General features: G+C 35.8%; 1 protein-coding gene across 2 annotated transcripts; it reads left to right on the forward strand.

The window, feature by feature from the left end:
- Nucleotides 1-856: 856 nt before the first annotated feature.
- On the forward strand, nt 857-9,159 carry Coq2 (ubiquinone biosynthesis protein COQ2, mitochondrial). 2 transcript variants are annotated; one of them, XM_067097578.1, is made up of 6 exons: nt 857-1,110; nt 3,479-4,129; nt 5,754-5,901; nt 6,481-6,674; nt 7,066-7,254; nt 8,798-9,159. In XM_067097578.1, the coding sequence occupies exons 2-6, from the start codon at nt 3,503-3,505 to the stop codon at nt 8,957-8,959; spliced, it is 1,320 nt and encodes a 439-aa protein (XP_066953679.1). In that variant the 5' UTR covers nt 857-1,110; nt 3,479-3,502; the 3' UTR covers nt 8,960-9,159. The 2 variants fall into 2 exon arrangements, with proteins under 2 accessions (XP_066953679.1, XP_066953681.1); XM_067097580.1 differs by lacking the exon at nt 857-1,110 and adding an exon at nt 1,122-1,216.
- Nucleotides 9,160-18,219: the final 9,060 nt, after the last annotated feature.

Genomic DNA, 18,219 nt, shown 5'->3' on the forward strand with positions numbered 1-18,219 from the left:
ATGGACATTCATACATCAATGAAGCCATGATGCAATAATGATTGAGGAGCATGGGCCTTTGATTATTTCATTACGCGGCACCAGGATTATTCAACAAGTTTTCCGAAGAACTGAAATGATGTGATTAACGAAAAGAGACATTAAGAAGAAATAAATGAAATATCAGTCCAAAACAGTTATGAAACAGAACAACAAAACATTCGAGGAAACTACTGAGTGGAACTAACACATAAATACATTCTGGCAGACGGACCAAATGCGAGCAGATAGGATGACCTCCCAAAATGAAAATGGATGATGACGTGACTGCTTACTCAAAGAATGTCAAGTTGGTTCTGTAATTGTAGCCTAATCGAGAGGACAGATTTTAATTCACGTCTCACCTACAAAATCATTTGGAGTTTTTACTCCAGTATATGACCATCAATAATAATCTAAATGATCATGCTAATTATCATTTAGGATCAACAAAAATTCACGTGGCAGCCATATACACCATTAAATCGCCGAGCAAACATCTACAGAAGCGAAAGCTCTTACGTAATTCAAGATAAAAACAGAGATTTATAAAAACAGATAAAGGTGATCCAATAACAAATTTTTTTGCATGCTAAAACAGGCACACATCAGAAAATGCAACCATAAGCGCACTAGTTAGACTAAACGAGTTGCTCGAGTACAAAGCCAAGAGAATTTATAACAATTTTAATACTGAGGACGTCGTGCGCTTTTACGGATACCACTACAAAAGTGTGCTTGAATAAAAATAAAATTTATAGGTCCTGCATGGAGGAGCTGGACCGGATAAAGAAGCATACAGTAGGTGAAGTAAGAATCCTCAGTAAATTTACCCGGTAGAAGAATAAGAAGAAGAAGAAGAGGACGATCACCTGGTGCGAAGTAGCGGAAAAAATGTAAACAAGAACGGCGAAAGTCGCTGCATGTCTACGAAATAGCGCTCCTCATGGACACTACGTAACCGCCTTCAGGCCAGTCCTTTTACGAAAGCACAGATAAGCCCGATTGCGATGCCGTATGACTGAGTAATCACCCTTAAACGCAAAGTCATGCAGCGCAGAACACGAAAGTCACCTGTAGCTTAAAAAAAATGTAAGGAATTTGTTTTTAATTGCTTTTTGGTGGGGGCCGGGTCTCAAGTGGTATTGCTCAATTATAAAGGATTGCCGTAGCTACGTCGGGCACAAACGTTGTGAAAGTAATTTGAAACGTTGCCTATATTTGTGATGTGGGGCCTTAACCTACTTGTAATGCTTGTTGATTAGGTTTTCCAGCCAAACGGTTATTCGTAGCTGTGGGTTAGATTTGATCATTGCCGGTGAAAGGGTCCTGGCTTGGTGAATGTCTACAATTGCACAGGAATTCTAAAACTGATTAAGTAACCTGTGTTTTTTCTGGTGTATTTTCACGTGCGTCGAACGAATTTGACGTCGATTTTTCAATGGTGTAAAGAAAAAATTCAATGTTTCTCGGAAGTGTAGCTCAGTTGCGCTATTAATTCAGGTCATTGCATTTTGACAGCAACTTCAAGATGACTGTGGAATTACTAACGATATTTCCTAGACTAGGCTGATGTTGCAGCAAAAGCAATATCAGGTAGTCCAGGCTTTTGTATTTTACCAAGTGGTTAGGCTAGGCCCAGAGTCAGGGTTGGTCTGTGCACAGGACTCGGCCCAATAGCCTAGCCTATAGCCTACTGGTAGGTGTCTATAGAAGTTTGAAAGTATTATGATGAGAATTCACAAGATAGGTTAAGCAGTTGGAAAAATACATGGATCATTTGTGTAATCAGTATAGCCTAAATCACAAAACACATTGTAGATGAATAACAAGGTCAATTTCAGGAATGTATCTTGACTGTACCTTCCTTAACCTAACCTAAGTCACTGACTGTTACTCAGCTGTGCACACTGTTAGTCACAGAATAAAATCAGGGATGCATCCTAACCTAACCTAGGGTGCCAGATCCTGAACCTGACCTTGGAGCCAATCAGCCATGAGTCACAAAAGTGAAATATATTCATCACACCCTAACTTTGTCCTAGTTGGCAAGGGGACGACTCGTCTCCATTATAATTGTAACACAGCAATGCTTTCCGCTTTCCACAAGTTCTCTAGCTGAGGGGCATGAACCTCTCTGCCTTGACTGAGGTATCCATGTTCTTGAGGCGCTCCGAGCAGTTTTGCCCACCTTACAAACTCAGGCCTCTAGATGGGAAGTGACATTCATGTCCTGCAACCTCACCCAGGTGCTAATGAGCCCCTGATGGAGGGTTCAGACTGGAATGTCACTCTCAAGACTGTCTTCCTGCTAGGCTATACAGGAGATTACTTAAGTCATTTTTAACCTGCAAATCCAGGTGGAGTTGGGACACTGCCAGCCATTTCTTTGAAATGAACCACCTTAGGAGTATGGCTCCTTATAAAAGGTGATGGTGTGTCTTAACAAATACAAATTTTAAGAATTTTTATTTTCCCTTGAAATATCAAATAGAGCATTTTATCATAATCCACCTCAAACAACCCTGCATGGTCTCAGATGCCAGAAAAAAGTGTGGGGTTATGAGTGAGTGGTATCTGACCACTCACTCACCTGCATACCACCAGTTAACTACCATGTTACCAAGCTTCAATGCCGTTTCAAGCTGAAACTGAGAATACTCAAGTAGAAAAAGGTTTTGGTTTGTATGTCTAGATAAAATACACATTACTGTATGTTTAAAATTTCGTATTTTTCTTGGGTATAGAAACCTTTGGCTCAAGCAAAATATTCCTCCTCTAACCAGCCTGAATTTGGCCTCCATAGATAAAGGAAAAAGTGATAGTCACTCAAGTGAGTGATGGGTGCTCCCTCCCTGCACTCTGTACTTAGTGTGCATACTTTCAGGTACCCTCTTAATATTCTCTGACCAAACCAGCTTTCACTCAAAGACACTACTCCTTCATAAGACAAAAGGTTTGTATATCAAGGAAGAATGCAATTGACTTTACAAGAAAAATTATCCAAAGCTGTTGATCATAGCCACACTTTAAACCAACCCAATTTTTTCTCAGGTGCTAAAGGAAAAGTAACCTTGCAAGTGAGTTGAAAGGTGGGTGTCCCCAGCCCCTCATCTACCTGCATGTATTCCTTCAGTATATCTCTTTTTGTGTGTAATGTTATGTATGGTTTCTCAACAATGGCTGCTGTATAGCAAACAACATTGAACCAAAAAGTTGCATGATTCTCAAAGCTAATTGTAATATGCTGTGTTGTTGGGTTATGAAACATCTCTTTGTTACTATTGAACAAAGTTGTTTACTTTTAAAAATTATAAAAAGTGACAAATCAGCAAAGCCATGGTTTTGAAGTCTAGCCTCTATTGTATTTAGATCCAAGTAAGAAATTACATTGAATCACTGTTATTCTCTGTACATGTATGTAGCTTTGCAGTTTTGTAAGGATTGTTTTCTCTTTCAGGTACAGTAGATGATTTAAAGAGGGATGTCTGTTTTGCGATGGATGGTGAGAGGAGTGGCCCATTTTGGGTCAAGACACATCCCTCATTGTAGTGACTCCTCACTCAGTTGGACTACTGGCCATGTGCGTTGTGTATCTAACCATTGGCTGTTGAAGCAGACATGTTTTTGTGGTACTGTACACCCCCATCACTGGTACCAGACTACACAACAGTATTATCATCATAAATGGCCCTCTAGACTGCCCCAAAAGTCACGTCTGTTGTCAGATATTCATAAATTCTATAGAGCCAGTGTTTCCACAAAATCCAGTGTAGCTGTTGATAAAAATTCAGGTGATCAAAATAAAAAGACCCAACCTACCTTTGCAGCGGACCTTAGCCTGGATTATGGGTTAAAGCCAACTCTGCCCCAGAGAATAGTGTTGAAGTGTCCAAAAACATTACGTGCATATCTTCAGTTAATGCGATTTGATAGACCCATTGGATCCTGGCTTTTGTTTTGGCCTTGTGGATGGAGTATTGTGTTGGCAGCAACTCCAGGAAGTCTTCCAGACATCAAGATGTTAGCACTCTTTGCACTTGGGGCCATTGTGATGCGAGGAGCAGGGTGTACCATCAATGACATGTGGGACAAAGATTATGATGGAAAGGCAAGTTCTGTTCTTTTTTATTTTTTTCAGTAGGTACTGGATTTCTTTAGCTCTCACTTTGTTATGTACACTTAGACTTTTGTTTATTTACAAACATTTACTCTTCAGTTTTTAATTAAATGCAAACTTATGGGTGTTAGACCTGTAAAGACCCACTTAGACCAAGATCTTTTGCTGTATTTATTTCTACGAGAATACAAACCTTTGTCTTTAATACGGATATACCTTCAGGGCAAGGTGCTTCAGTTGTTGTAGCCTGATAACAAGTGGTTAAATAGCAATAAGTGAGTGAGTAAGTGAGGTTATCACCTACTCAGCTGTGAACATTAATTTTCTCCAAAGAGGACAAGGCAATATTTTGGCAATTTGTCAATAAGAACTTTGACTTTCCTCACATATCGGTCTGCAGATAAGATGAGATGTCATTCACAATCTGTTTGCAAAAGAGGTTTCACAAAATCATTTGCTGTTGACCTCCCTACAGGTATTCAAGTGAGTGTTCACTGCTTGAGTCCACTCACATGAGATATGCCCTCTGCATTGCTTTGGTAATTGTGGTTGATCCTGGCTTCCTCTGAAGCACACTTGCCCCAGGATCAGAATCGTCTCCTCTCAGTTTGTTCTGTGGGTGTGGAAAAACGGGGAAAGTCAGACCTTCTGCCAGAGAGCATAAGATGTTCCTGGGCAAGCCAGTCAGTATACTAGCAGTAGAGTCTTCCTAGCAGTTCTTGGAGAAGTTCATCCCTAGTGGGCTTCTCCACTTGCAGTTGCTTCATTGGTGTCTGGGGCAGCACTGATTACCTACATAAAATCTTACATCACTCTGTGCACCTCTCAGCAGAAGGTGAAGAATGATCTAACAGGCTGGCTGGATGACTGATCCTATTGTGGGAGTCTTTTTGAGCTCCTTACCTATGGAGGTGCTTCTGTTCTTTGAAGGAGGGTTGGTGTGCTCTCCTGAATGGCTTGTTTGCTTCATATGTGTATGCAGGAGGATGACCTTCATGTCACATAAATTTTCTGGAAATGTGAGCAGCACTCCTGCATTTCCAGTGTGGTAATGTAAACTCTTAAGCACAGTCTTAAGTTAGGTTACCTAAGTCTTGAATAATGCAGAATTTCACATAGGCGGCTAATGATCTGGTCTTTGGACCCTTCCTATGTTGGCAAGTGAGAATGGAATTGAATCTCGGCTTTCACCACATCACTGTAAGAATTTGCTACTCTTGTTTAATATGTCGTGTTACATGCTTTGTTTATTTTTAAGAATCTAGCAGTGACATACTGCTGACAAATGGGATCAGCACATTTCTTTACCTGACAACAGAAAATTGCAGAGAAACAGAAAAAAGATAAAAGCCTAGTACAGTTACTGTATTTATACAATGAATTTTGTAAAGTGCAAAGGTCCAAAAAAATGCAAAGTACCTTGGGTACACTATGCATGCAGTTTGAAATTTGAAAATATGTATTTATTATTTTTAACTGCAATTATGCTATAAAATAAGTCTTTCTAGCAGGCCCTTTGAGAATTAAGATTTTGACATGGAGGTCTAGTTAGACTGCTGTAATATTTTTAACTCTGGACTCCTTAATCTACTTAATAATCATCTTTATGTTACAGGTCGCAAGAACAGCAGGTCGCCCACTTGCAAGTGGTGCCTTGAGCATGTTCGATGCTCTGGTATTCCTAGCCACACAACTCAGCATAGGCTGTCTTATTCTCCTCCAACTGAACTTCTATTCAATAGTCCTTGGTGCCAGTTCACTAGGTAATTTTGTTTTTTTAAGGTTTACTTGTGAGGAGGTTTTATACAAGTTATTGAATTGTTGTTACCAGTACCATAATTGATACTTTTTATTTTCTTTGGGTTTGATGTTTTTGATTGTTATGTGAGACATAAATATTTTTATTTGTCGTGTTTTCATGTATATTTTTAAAGTCATAATACAGTACCAGTAAAGTATATAGATCCTCTGGGTAATACAAAACTGTAGTGGGATTTTCATTGATATTAACAGCATTCTTTTTTGTTATTACTGTAATCACCCTGACTTCACCTCTTTGATTGTTTTTAATGAAATGCTATTTACTGAACTTGAATGATGTTATTCTACTGTGTTTTAATTTCAAATACAGTATTTTTTTAATATATCCACCTTTTTGTCTTTTCCATTCTTCATGCAGATTTAGTGGTGGATTTTCTCTGCTAAATTCTTTTACCCGCATTTCCAAAGGTTTTCTTTCCTTATTGCATATTGTTTTAGGGTATATTTTCTGTAGAGTGCGGCTTGTTGCTTTGAAGAGAATACAGATACAAGATTATTTTCTTTTGCTTTTGCTTCCACAGGCCTCATAGTTCTGTACCCTCTTATGAAACGTGTAACGTACTGGCCTCAACTGATGCTGGGCTTCACATTCAATTGGGGCGCTCTCCTCGGGTGGTCAGCAATTCATGGCTTTTGCGACTGGAGCATATGTCTCCCACTATATGCTGCTGGTGTCTCATGGACACTTATATATGACACAATATATGCTCATCAGGTAAGGTGTACCTATTAGAAGTAATTTTAAAATATAAATATTCATGTTTTTTTTTTCTATCTTTTCAATCCCCTACCCCAACCGTCCAGCCCTTTGGTAGAAAGAGGGTTTCTTGCATGATGAAAGGAAGAACAAGGTGATGGCATCCATACTGCTGAGGCCACTTCAGATTATCCAGTGACATGGTGTCTCTTCATCAACTTTTACATTTTCTAGTTCTTCCCTTTATCTTGGACGACTGATATCTCATGGACAACGACCCCAAAGAAATTGACCGAAAGTTTTGAATGTACTCTAAATTATATCTTGTATCTGAACCTTAAATGAATATTAATTTAGGGAATTTGTTTTTATAATACCTATAGAAGTGTTTAAACTTTTTTTTTCTCAGGATAAATATGACGATGCTATTATTGGTATTAAATCAACTGCTTTGAAATTTGGTGATGCAACTCAGCGGTGGTTGAGTGGGTTTGCCCTGGCCATGGTGTCCAGTCTAGTGGTAACTGGCTACAACGCCCAGTTAGCATGGCCATATTACCTAACAGTAATTGGGACTGCTGCACACATTGGAAACCAGGTACAGTGTTTACTAGTATTTTCTCTCCAAAATAAAGTAGAAATTGGAAGTTATAGCAGTATGTATTTACAGCATTTGTACCTACAAGAATACAAACCTTTGTCTTTTATATACAGTACAACTATTCTTGGTGCATGCTTGTTTAGTTGTTGAAGCTTGTTGAAAAAGGTAGTTAAAGATGTAACCAGGTAGGGGCAAGAATGCAGCCATTCACCTGTCTGCATATCCTAACTTTCTTTCCTGCCATTTTTGGTGTCAAGTCTCTGCTGCTAATCTTTTGGTTACCAGAACTTTTTTCTTTGGTTATTGGTCTTTTTGCCATTGGGGGTTTAGTTCTGTTTTTATGTAGTGGTGTGAATCGGTGCAACCTTTCTGGCATGTCAGGGAAGCTGCAGTAACAGTGTAGATGATCTGAATATGGGTATGCTTTTGGTAGATTTGTGTTGCCAGTGAACATGGCAACATATTCACCATTTTTTGTTGTTCTTGTATAGTGGAAGGGATAGTTCCAAGGAGTGCACCAGTTTGTCCTCTTGTCAGTAGCAGAAATTCAAATCAGAATGGAAGTGGACCAAGAAGACATCCTTGATGTCATTAGGACATAAACACCTCCTTTTACCATTATGGCTCCTGGTAGCTTCGTGCCCATGGGAAACTTGACTTCTCCCATGTAGACCAATCCCCAGTGTTCTTTACCAAGACCACCGAGTCATATTTAGAGACTCATGGGACTTGCCAAATGGAAATGCTGTCATGAGGTGGAAATTGGCAAAGAAAAGTAGCACCCACCAAAAGGAATTGTTCTCTTGAGGTGGAAATTAGCGAAGAAAAGTAGCACCAACCAAAAGGAGTTGTTCGCATGAGGTTGAAATTGGTGCGAGAAAATTAGTACCATCCACAGTGAGCCATGAAAGGCACACTTGTCAGTACCCATAAACCATGGCAACAATGCAATGTTCAAAATTTGCCAGTTTTCTTTTAGCGAGTGTTATTTTTTTTACACTTTCTGTAAATATAGCTTATTTTCTTGCCACTTTTAACTTTGATATGTATTTTTTGAGCATAGACTCTCTAGTGAGTCAACAAAAGATTCTCTGCAGTTCCCTTAAAGGAAATACAACTCAGTATGTGCTGTATTTTTTACACTGAGTAGTTGGTACTAAATGTTCTTAGCACTTCTTCAGCCCCTGTTGCATTGCATTTGCCTTCAACCCCTCAATCCATTCTATTCTGTGTCTTCTTACTAGTTATCCAACTTCACCTTGCTCCAATTCTTACCTGAATTTATGAACAAATCCCTCAGAGTTGTAGAGTTGTAGTACCAAGATGTCCTACTGAGGACTTTGTTTTTGTAGTGCCCAGATGTTTTAATGAGGACTTTGTTTGTTTTTGTGGTGCACAGATGTCCTAATGAGGACTTTGAGTTTGTCTTTTCTATTACTGTACTGTTAATTTCTTTCTTTTAACTCTCACACCTATTGTCTGTACTAAGTACTATATACTCACCTAGTGTGCAAATAATATTTATTTTTTTTTTTTACAGGTGAGAACCTTGGACATCAACAACCCAAGTGATTGCGGAGACAAATTTCGAGCAAACCGACACATAGGACTGTTGTTATTTTTGGGTATGATTGGTGGAACTTTACTTAAAAATACAGATTTGAAAGATATATTTGACATTTCTATTTTCAATAAATCATAGCATAGAATTTTTTAAAAGCAAAAAACCCGGTTTTATTGTAAAATATGTTGACAAAATTCTCCTGTATAAAGTTTTGGCACGTGATTAAAAGTTTTTCGTCTAGTCATCTGGCATTGTGCCATGTTAAATGAATTGGTAGTGACATACTTTCATGAGTGTACAGGTTTTTTCTTTTCTGTAAATAAATTTTTGGAGTAAAATTGTTTTTTATTTGCATCATTGAGTTCAGTGAGTTTTAATTTCCAGGTATTGTGAATATTATCACCAGCTTGTCCTCAACTCATTTTCTGAAGTTTAATATTTTTGTTACAGCTGTTATCATGAATAATTAAATCAACCAGTGAGGTATTTCTAGACCCATAGATTTTTTCATGAAAGACTGATAATTGGAGGAAGGCAAATGTTGACACTCAAAGCTCTTTGCAGCATCCCTTCGGCCCCCAGCTGCAACCCCTTCCATTCCTTTTACTGTATCTCCGTTCATATTCTCTTTCTTCCATCTTACTTTCCACCCTCTCCTAACAATTGATTAATAGTGCAACTGCAATGTTTTCCTCCTGTTACACCTTTCAAACCTTTTTCCTGTCAATTTCCATTTCAGTGATGAATAACCTCGTAGGTCCCAGCACTTGCCCTCTGGCCTAAATTCTATATTCTATTTTATTCTAAAAGTATAAAATAAGCAATGTAGCTGAATACAAAAGTTAGGCTGCAGAGAACCTTCAGTAACATCTAGAGATAAGCATGGGGGCAATAGCTCCACAGTGTAGTGTGTAGTTCAAGTATTGTGTCTTATGTGAAGTCCATAGGTTACACTGTACTGTCCTCTAAAGTGTTGTGTATGTGAAATCCATAGGTTACACTCTACTGTCTAAGTGTTGTGTATATACACTAAAATCCCCTTCGTTTTCAAGGAGTAAAATGATTCAATATAAATCTTCCTGTCTAAAGGAGAACGTACAGTCCACATTTTGGAATGAAGAAGCCTTTTCACCTGGTCAAAAATATTTATATATTGCTTATGACTCCCTGATTTTGTGTAATTTATAAAGTCATCATTCTAAACTAAAATTATGGATATGTAGTTGCAACTGAAACTATTTTGCATATCTTACATGAGATGAGTCCACTACTGCAAAATCTAGTTAGCCATTCAATATGTGCAAATACATTCTTTTACAATAAGCCATAGAGGCTATTAACTTCAAAATGCCCAGATGTAGTAAAAAGAGGAAAATGGAAAGAATATGAGCAATAAACAAATGAATGAAGATAAATCAACTACATGAGTTTATACCGAGAAGAAATTCGAATCATGACAACAGGGTAATGGTAAATGGTGCTTTAGAGTATCAAACGTACAAGCATCATTATTACTGACAATGGTAGAAATATACATCCTGGCGTATAGCAACCCCTTAACACCAAGCACTGTGGTACCACAGATGATTATGGATGTTGTAACTGCTAAAAGCAATTTTGTCTAAAAGATGAAGATCTTAGAAGGAATCCAGTATCCACAGGAGAGAAAAACATTCCTGTAATATTAAAATTAAGTGCATGTCACTTAATACTATTCTCTCTTGACACTGTCTGTGTTACATTGTTAAATGTGGCTGGAAAGGAGGGAAATTACTTGAAGGTAGCACCAAGTACTGTCTAATAAACTCTAATCAGAATGATTGGGTATAGTAGTTTTATATACGTAGAGCAAATTTTTTAATGAGATCGTGGTACAACATTTGGTAGTCAGTGAAGTCTTGGTTTTGGTGGAGGTTGGCCTCATATCAAACCAACCACACTGCCTAATGAGACTTTCTAGACCTCTTGATTCAAGTAGCATCTCTATCTTGCATTTGGGGAATTGGATTACTGCAATGAGTGTGGCATTGTATATGTACTGTATACTATTATATTTTAAAGACAAATTATCATGTATTAGGGAAGATGAAAACCATGCAAGGTGCAAAACCATCCTACTGCACTGCAGCACACCAGGTAAGATAGGTATATGCTCACAAAAATCACAATGAATAACAAATGTGCTGCTAGGTGCTTAAATATCTGTGAATAAGGAAAACTAAGTAGCCTTTGATTTTGATTCATAAGCTTAAACACTTGAACATTTAGTCAATCAAGTGAAAGGAAGCAATACATTCAGAAGTTTGTTCTGATGAAGTGTAAAACCTTCGTCTTTATTTTGCAGGATACACTGCACTCACTAGAGCTTGTTGCCATGGTTAGACGTACGACTAGAGCTCCACGTTTCCTTTTGCCAACACTGATTTCTTGTTGAAGCTCTGAAGCACCTACTGGATTTTGGATTTGCCTTGACTTGTATATATATATATATATTATATATATATATATATATATATATATATATATATATATATATATATATATATATATATATATATATATAATATATATACATTGTATTATATGAGGATAAAAAGGCCTGAAAAACACTATTTGAACATTGCACAGATATGATGTGTCCTATCATCTGTCCATATTTTACCAGTTAACAGGGGTACAGAAGGAAGTGCTGGAAATACATGGTTGCAACATTCAAATAGTATTTTATGGGCCTTTTTATCTTCATATTATACTGTTGTATTACAGGAAAAGACATTCATATATATATATATAATACATATATATATATATATATATATATATATATATATATATATATATATATATTATAGATATATATATTACAGTATATTATATATATGTATATTACAGATATATCTATATATCTTTCAAACCTTTCTACTCTCAATTTCCCTTTCAGCGCTGAATGACCACTTAAGTCCCAGTGCTTGGCCTTTGGCCTAAATTCTGTTTCAATATTCCTCCTTCTAGGATATACTGGTCTAAAATCGAATACATGTGATATATCTGTTATTCTGCCATAATAGATCATCTATAAATCTGTACGTGTTTTTACATCTAAGTCTACCTTCCAAGGGATCATTTTGCAAGAAAGTGTGAATGTAAACTGACAATGTTATGGCTGTAATTAGGCTATCCCCCATAGAAATACTTATTTTCTTCTATAAATTTTATCAAATTTATTAATTATGGTTAATGGAAAATTTAATACTTTAACAAGTTTACTGATTGTAATTTTCTTATTTTTACAGCATAATTCTAACCCACAGAGAACATACTTGTTATAAAAGGCCACAATGCATCTGATTAGAGCCTCACGTGGCCACGTAGTATGTAGGGTACAAAAATCAAACGAAGACAGCATAAACTTACCAGGAAATGTGGGATTATTGTTATATGACTGAATCGATTTTAGTCATTTAACTTTAATTTTGAAATACTAGGACTGCCTGCTTTCTATTCGATTACTGGTGTACTACTAAATATGACTTGTGGGGTAATAGTATTAATAAATAAGCTCTTCGTTGGGCCAGTCGGTAGAGCTGTGGACTGGCACTCACCAGGCCCGAGTTCGAGTCTCCGGCCGGCTGATGAAGAGTTAGAGGTATTTTTTTTTTTGGTGATAGAAATTCATTTCTCGCTATAATGTGGTTCGGGTTCCACAAGAAGCTGCAGGTCCCGTTGCTAAGTAACCAAGTGGTTCTTAGCCACGTAAAATAAGTCTAATCCTTCGGGCCAGACCTAGGAGAGCTGTTAATCAGCTCAGTGGTCTGGTAAAACTAAGGTACACTTAACTTTTAATAATAATAATAATAATATTATTATTATTATTATTATTATTATTATTATTATTATTATTCAGATGATGATCCCTATTCATATGGAACAAGCCCACCACAGGGTCCACTGACTGGAAATTCAAGCTTGCAAAGAATATGGTGTTCATTAGAAAGAAGTAAGAGGAGGTAAAGGGAACTACAGAAAGAAGAGATCTCACTTATTAAAAAAAAGAAAAAACAAATCAATAAATTAATAAAACAGATAAAAATGTATTAAAATGGGAGGAGAGTAGTATTAGGGTAGTCGTGCAGTGCATCGTCGCTTGAACTTAGGCTCCCAATTTTCTAGATTTGTAAATATTTGTATGAATAGTGAAGATTTTAGTTTACAGTCGTCAATTGTTTGCTGATAAACTAATTAATAGTAAATCTCCATCGTGGACCGTTGAAAACTAATGAATTCATCTGAATATAAAACAATCTTGTACTATCAGTAAATATAATATCAGTGTTATGTTAGACTATCTGATTAATTTTACCAGTATGTAAAAAAAAGTTATTTTCTTTTCTCTTGCTTATACGGGATATGTAAAAATTCCATGTAAATTATTATCTGTATGGCATAGCTGCTTTAATTATCATGAATTATATATATATACAGTATATATCATGAATTATATATACAGTATATATATAATATATATACTGTACATAATTAACTATCGCTATCATATTATATATATATATATATATATATATATATATATATATACTGTGTATATATATATATATATATATATATATATATATATATATATATATATATATATATATATATATATACTGTGTATATATACATATATTATATATATATATATATATATATATATATATATTTATGCTTTAATTATCATTAATATATATATAAACATATATATATTTATATATATATAATATATTACAGTATATATATTATATATATACTGTGCATATAATATATATATATATATATATATATATATATATATATATATATATATATATATATATATATATATATATATATATATATATATATATAGTATATATGTATATATATATAATCATGATAATTAAAGCATAATATATATATATATATATATATATATATATATATATATATATATATATATATATATATATATATACACATATATATTACAGCGATACTTAATTATGTGCATTTTAAAAACAAAATTTTAATTATATCAATTTTAATTATACACATATATTCTATATTATTACACATAAAAATGACTCACATTGTACCATCATTATTACAAGTGCTGTGATGACTCAGGGCAGCTACCTACATTTACCTACATTCACCTTCTGGGTAATATAAACAGATACCATGAAAGTACAGTTTAAGAACTGCGTATGTACATAAAAGTACCTCTTGTGTGTTTTTGTTGAATTCTTTGCCTCGACAACACTTTTTCGCTACCTTCAACAATTTCTATAAAAGAAAAAAGCCTCATAAATCACATGCGATCCGTGTGCCGGAGACAGAGACAGACACAATGTTCTCATTCTCAACTACGACTTGGTCCAAAGTCCAGTTGCTCGCGTGCTAATGACCTCTGTTTTTTTTTGGTGTTTCAAAGCCTTCGTCCCTGGTAATTATGTACTTTATCATTATTTTTATGCTACTTTCAGTTTGCCTTGCTTTCTTCATTTTTTGATTTAGCCATCCTTTTTCTATATGGTGTGCGCTTACTTTGCTCATTATGTTAGTGTTTGGTCTCTTCTGTATATTATCTGTCACTAATCTGTTCCTTCTTAACACACACGAGCACACACACACATATATACATTACATATATATATATATATATATATATATATATATATATATATATATATATATATATATATATATCTATATATATATATATATATATATATATATATATATATATATATATATACTTTATATAATATATTATGTATAGTATAATATATATATATATATATATATATATATATATATATATATATATAATATATATACATAATTATATATATATTATGTATATAAAAATATTATTCCACCCGCGCGATCTTTTGTTCCTCTCCTTAGAAAAATTCCAACATTCCTGATTTTGTCCGAATTCTCGAACGACCAAAATATGCTTCGATTTACGCGTTTCCTCCCAGCATGCAATCGCTATTTCTTCCAGGAGCTTAAAAGTTTTTCCAGATTTATTTTCATCAAAGTCTAAGTTTTCGTGTGGGTAGGTTTGTCCCTTTTCAGTTTTCTGTACAAGAAAACCACTGTGCCGGCTTTGTTTGTCCCTCCGCACTTTATTCTGTCCGCACTTTTTCTGTCCTTCCTCAAATCTTGAAACTACTGAGGCTAGAGGGCTGCAATTTGGTAAGTCGATCATCCACCCTCCAGTCATTAAACATACCAAATTGCAGACCTCTAGTTTCGGTAGTTTTTATTTTATTTAAGGTTAAATTTAGCCATAATCGTGCCTCTGGCAACGCTAGGCCACCACCGGGCAGTGGTTAAAGTTTCATGGGTCGCGGCTCATACGGCATTATACCGAGACCAACTAAAGATAGATCTATTTTCGGTGGCCCTGATTATACGCTGTAGGGGCTGCACAGAAAACTCGACGGCGCCTAAGAAACTTCGGCGCATTTTTTACTTGTTCCTGTTATTTTCTAACCGTTTTGTCTTTGCTCTTTAATTCCAAGGAATATTTTCATCCGTTAGTCCCTCTTTTCTTTATTATTCTTCTTTCTTTATTATTCTTTTTTTTTTAAATGGATATTTTTTTTTTACACGGTTTGTCTTTGATCAGTTATTCTGTGGAATTTCACCTAATTTTTCCTTCCTCTTTTACTCAATGGATCTCTCCCAACCTTAACTGCCAATCTTCTTTAATTCTCTCCTTTTTGGTTAAATGGTCTCACTTTAGAAATACATACACATTAGTGAATGGAATGGAATATAGAATTGGGGCCAAAGGACAAGCCCTAGGACCTATGAGGTCATTCAGCGCAGGACAAGAAATTGAGAGAGGTTGGGTTTGAAAGGTGTAACAGGCGGATAGCAAGATGGAAGAAAGATAATATGAATGGAGGTACAGTAAAAGGAATGAAAGGATTTACAGCTAGGGGCCGACGGGACGCTGCAAAGAACATTAAGTAACGCCTACAGTGCACCCCGTGTGGTGCACTGACGGCGCTACCCCGCTACGGGGATACCCACTAGTGACCAGCCTTAGGTGAGTTTGCAAATGTGACTGTGGTCTCACTGAACCACCTGCTAAGGATTGCAGGTGTTTCCTTTATGTTTTTGTCAGCCTGTATCTGATATCCCCCATAGGGAGCAGTGCCATCAGTGCAACTCATGCGGTGCACTGTAGGCGTTACTTAATGTTCTCTGCAGCGTCCCTTCTACCCCTAGCTGCAACCACTTTCATTCCTTTTACTGTGCCTCCATTCATATTCCCTTTCTTCCATCTTACTTTCCTCCCTCTCCTGACAATTCATTCACAGTGCAACTGCTTCGAGGTTTTCCTCCTGTTACACCTTTCAAACCTTCTTACTCCCAATCTCCCTTCCAACGCTGAATGACTTCACAGGTCCCAGTGCTTGGCCTGTGGCCTAAATTTGATATCCAATCCCAGTGTAACCGACATCCAAAGCCAAGCTTACAGAGCGCGACTTCGGAATCGGGATTTGGATGCAATTATCGAAGACTTCCGAGGCACCGTCCGGAGTTAGGAGGCGAACATAGATAGACAGACAGAATATAGAATTTGGGCCAACGCCCAAACGCTGGGACCTATGAAGTCATTCAACGCTGAAAGGGAAATTGGGAGTAAAAAGGTCTGAAAGGAGTAACAGCAGGAGAACCTCACAATTACACTATGAAACAATCGTTAGGAGCGGGTGGAAAGTAAGATAGAAGAAAGAAAATATGAATGGAGGCACAGTAAAAGGAATGAAAGGGGTTGCAACCAGGGGCCGAGGGGACGCTGAAAAGAACATTAAGTAACGCCTACAGCGCACCCCGTGAGGTGCACTGAAGGCGCTACCTCGTCCGGAGTTAGGAGACGAATGTCGAGCCGATATCGTGATTCTGAGGAAACTGACTGAAACCCTCTCAAGCGTTTCAAACCAGCTGTAACGCCAAAAAAAAAGAATGAAAACAAAAATATAAATATCTGATACGACAGACCCGTGCAAAAGAAAAAAAAAAAAAAGAAATTTCAAGCATATCTCCAGGTATCGATAACTTTGTACTTTGGACATGACATCCGCCCCCCTCCTTTTTTTTTAATATTATGCCAAACTGCCCTTGTCCGGACATCTTCACTGTTAGTATTTTAACTGACTTTCGACCAAGCTGCACTGCACAGAGACACTGCGTGGAAGGTTTGTGGTTTTATTATTATTTATTTCTTACTTTGTTCATTTATTTTTTCTTTTTTAATAAGTGGCCTCTTCGTCCTTTATTTCCCTTCATCTTCTTTTACTTCTTCCTAATGCGCACCATATTCTTTGGAAGCTTGAATTTGAAGTCAGTGGCCCCTGGGGGCTTGTTCCGTATGAACAGGGTTCATCTTCTGAATAATAATAATAATAATAATAATACTAATAATAATAATAATAAAATTATTATTATTATTATTATTATTATGTTCTATGATTACTTTCACACCGATTCTGCTAGCAAATTTTTAGGAAAAAAATGTTTTTTGAGTGAATGTACTGAGCGCGTTTATTAGTGAATTTGAACATATTTTTATATATTAAATTGCTGGTGTCTATTAGAACTATATATAGCAGTGAGACACATACATAATTTTATCCTGCAAATAATATATATATATATATATATATATATATATATATATATATATATATATATATATGTGTGTGTGTGTGTGTGTGTGTATGTATATATATATATATATATATATATATATATATATATATATATATATATATATATATATATATATATATATATATATATATATATATTATATATATAAATATATATATATATATATATATATATATATAATTATGTATACCATATACATATACATTATATATATACATATATGTGTACGTATGTATAACTGACTTACAAAGATATGGAACATGATGAATGTATAAATAAAGGCAAATGACACAAAGAGAAAGGGAAACAAAAGAGTGGTTGCTAGGCCTTTCGACACACGGTCCTTTTACTAGCAGACTGATGAGAAATGAGAAATATAAAAGTAAGTTTACAAGCAAGGTCGTATACCTTTTTTTTTGGTAGGTCCACTAATTCTTCAACTGTGTTGGGTTCTAGGTGGATCTGTTGCTTTACAATCCCCATCCTAAGGGATATCTATATGCCATCTGTCAATTATATGAGCTATCCTGTGAACTTACTTTTATGTATATCTCATTAGTTTGCTAGTAAAGGACCAAGCGTCAAAAGGCCTAGCAACCACTCCACTGTCTCTCTTTCCCTTCGTGGCATTTGCCTTTATTTATACATTTTATATATATATATATATA

Source organism: Macrobrachium rosenbergii, chromosome 54 (genome assembly GCF_040412425.1).
Source record: "Macrobrachium rosenbergii isolate ZJJX-2024 chromosome 54, ASM4041242v1, whole genome shotgun sequence".
Classification (NCBI taxonomy): domain Eukaryota; kingdom Metazoa; phylum Arthropoda; class Malacostraca; order Decapoda; family Palaemonidae; genus Macrobrachium; species Macrobrachium rosenbergii.

Bases quoted from the DNA above. Each gene is read 5' to 3' on its own strand.
- Coq2 (XM_067097578.1), top strand. From the start codon at position 3,503: ATGTCTGTTTTGCGATGGATGGTGAGAGGAGTGGCCCATTTTGGGTCA. The intron at 6,675-7,065 runs GTAAGGTGTACC...TTTTTTTCTCAG, and splicing joins ACACAATATATGCTCATCAG to GATAAATATGACGATGCTAT. The intron at 7,255-8,797 runs GTACAGTGTTTA...TTTTTTTTACAG, and splicing joins CTGCACACATTGGAAACCAG to GTGAGAACCTTGGACATCAA.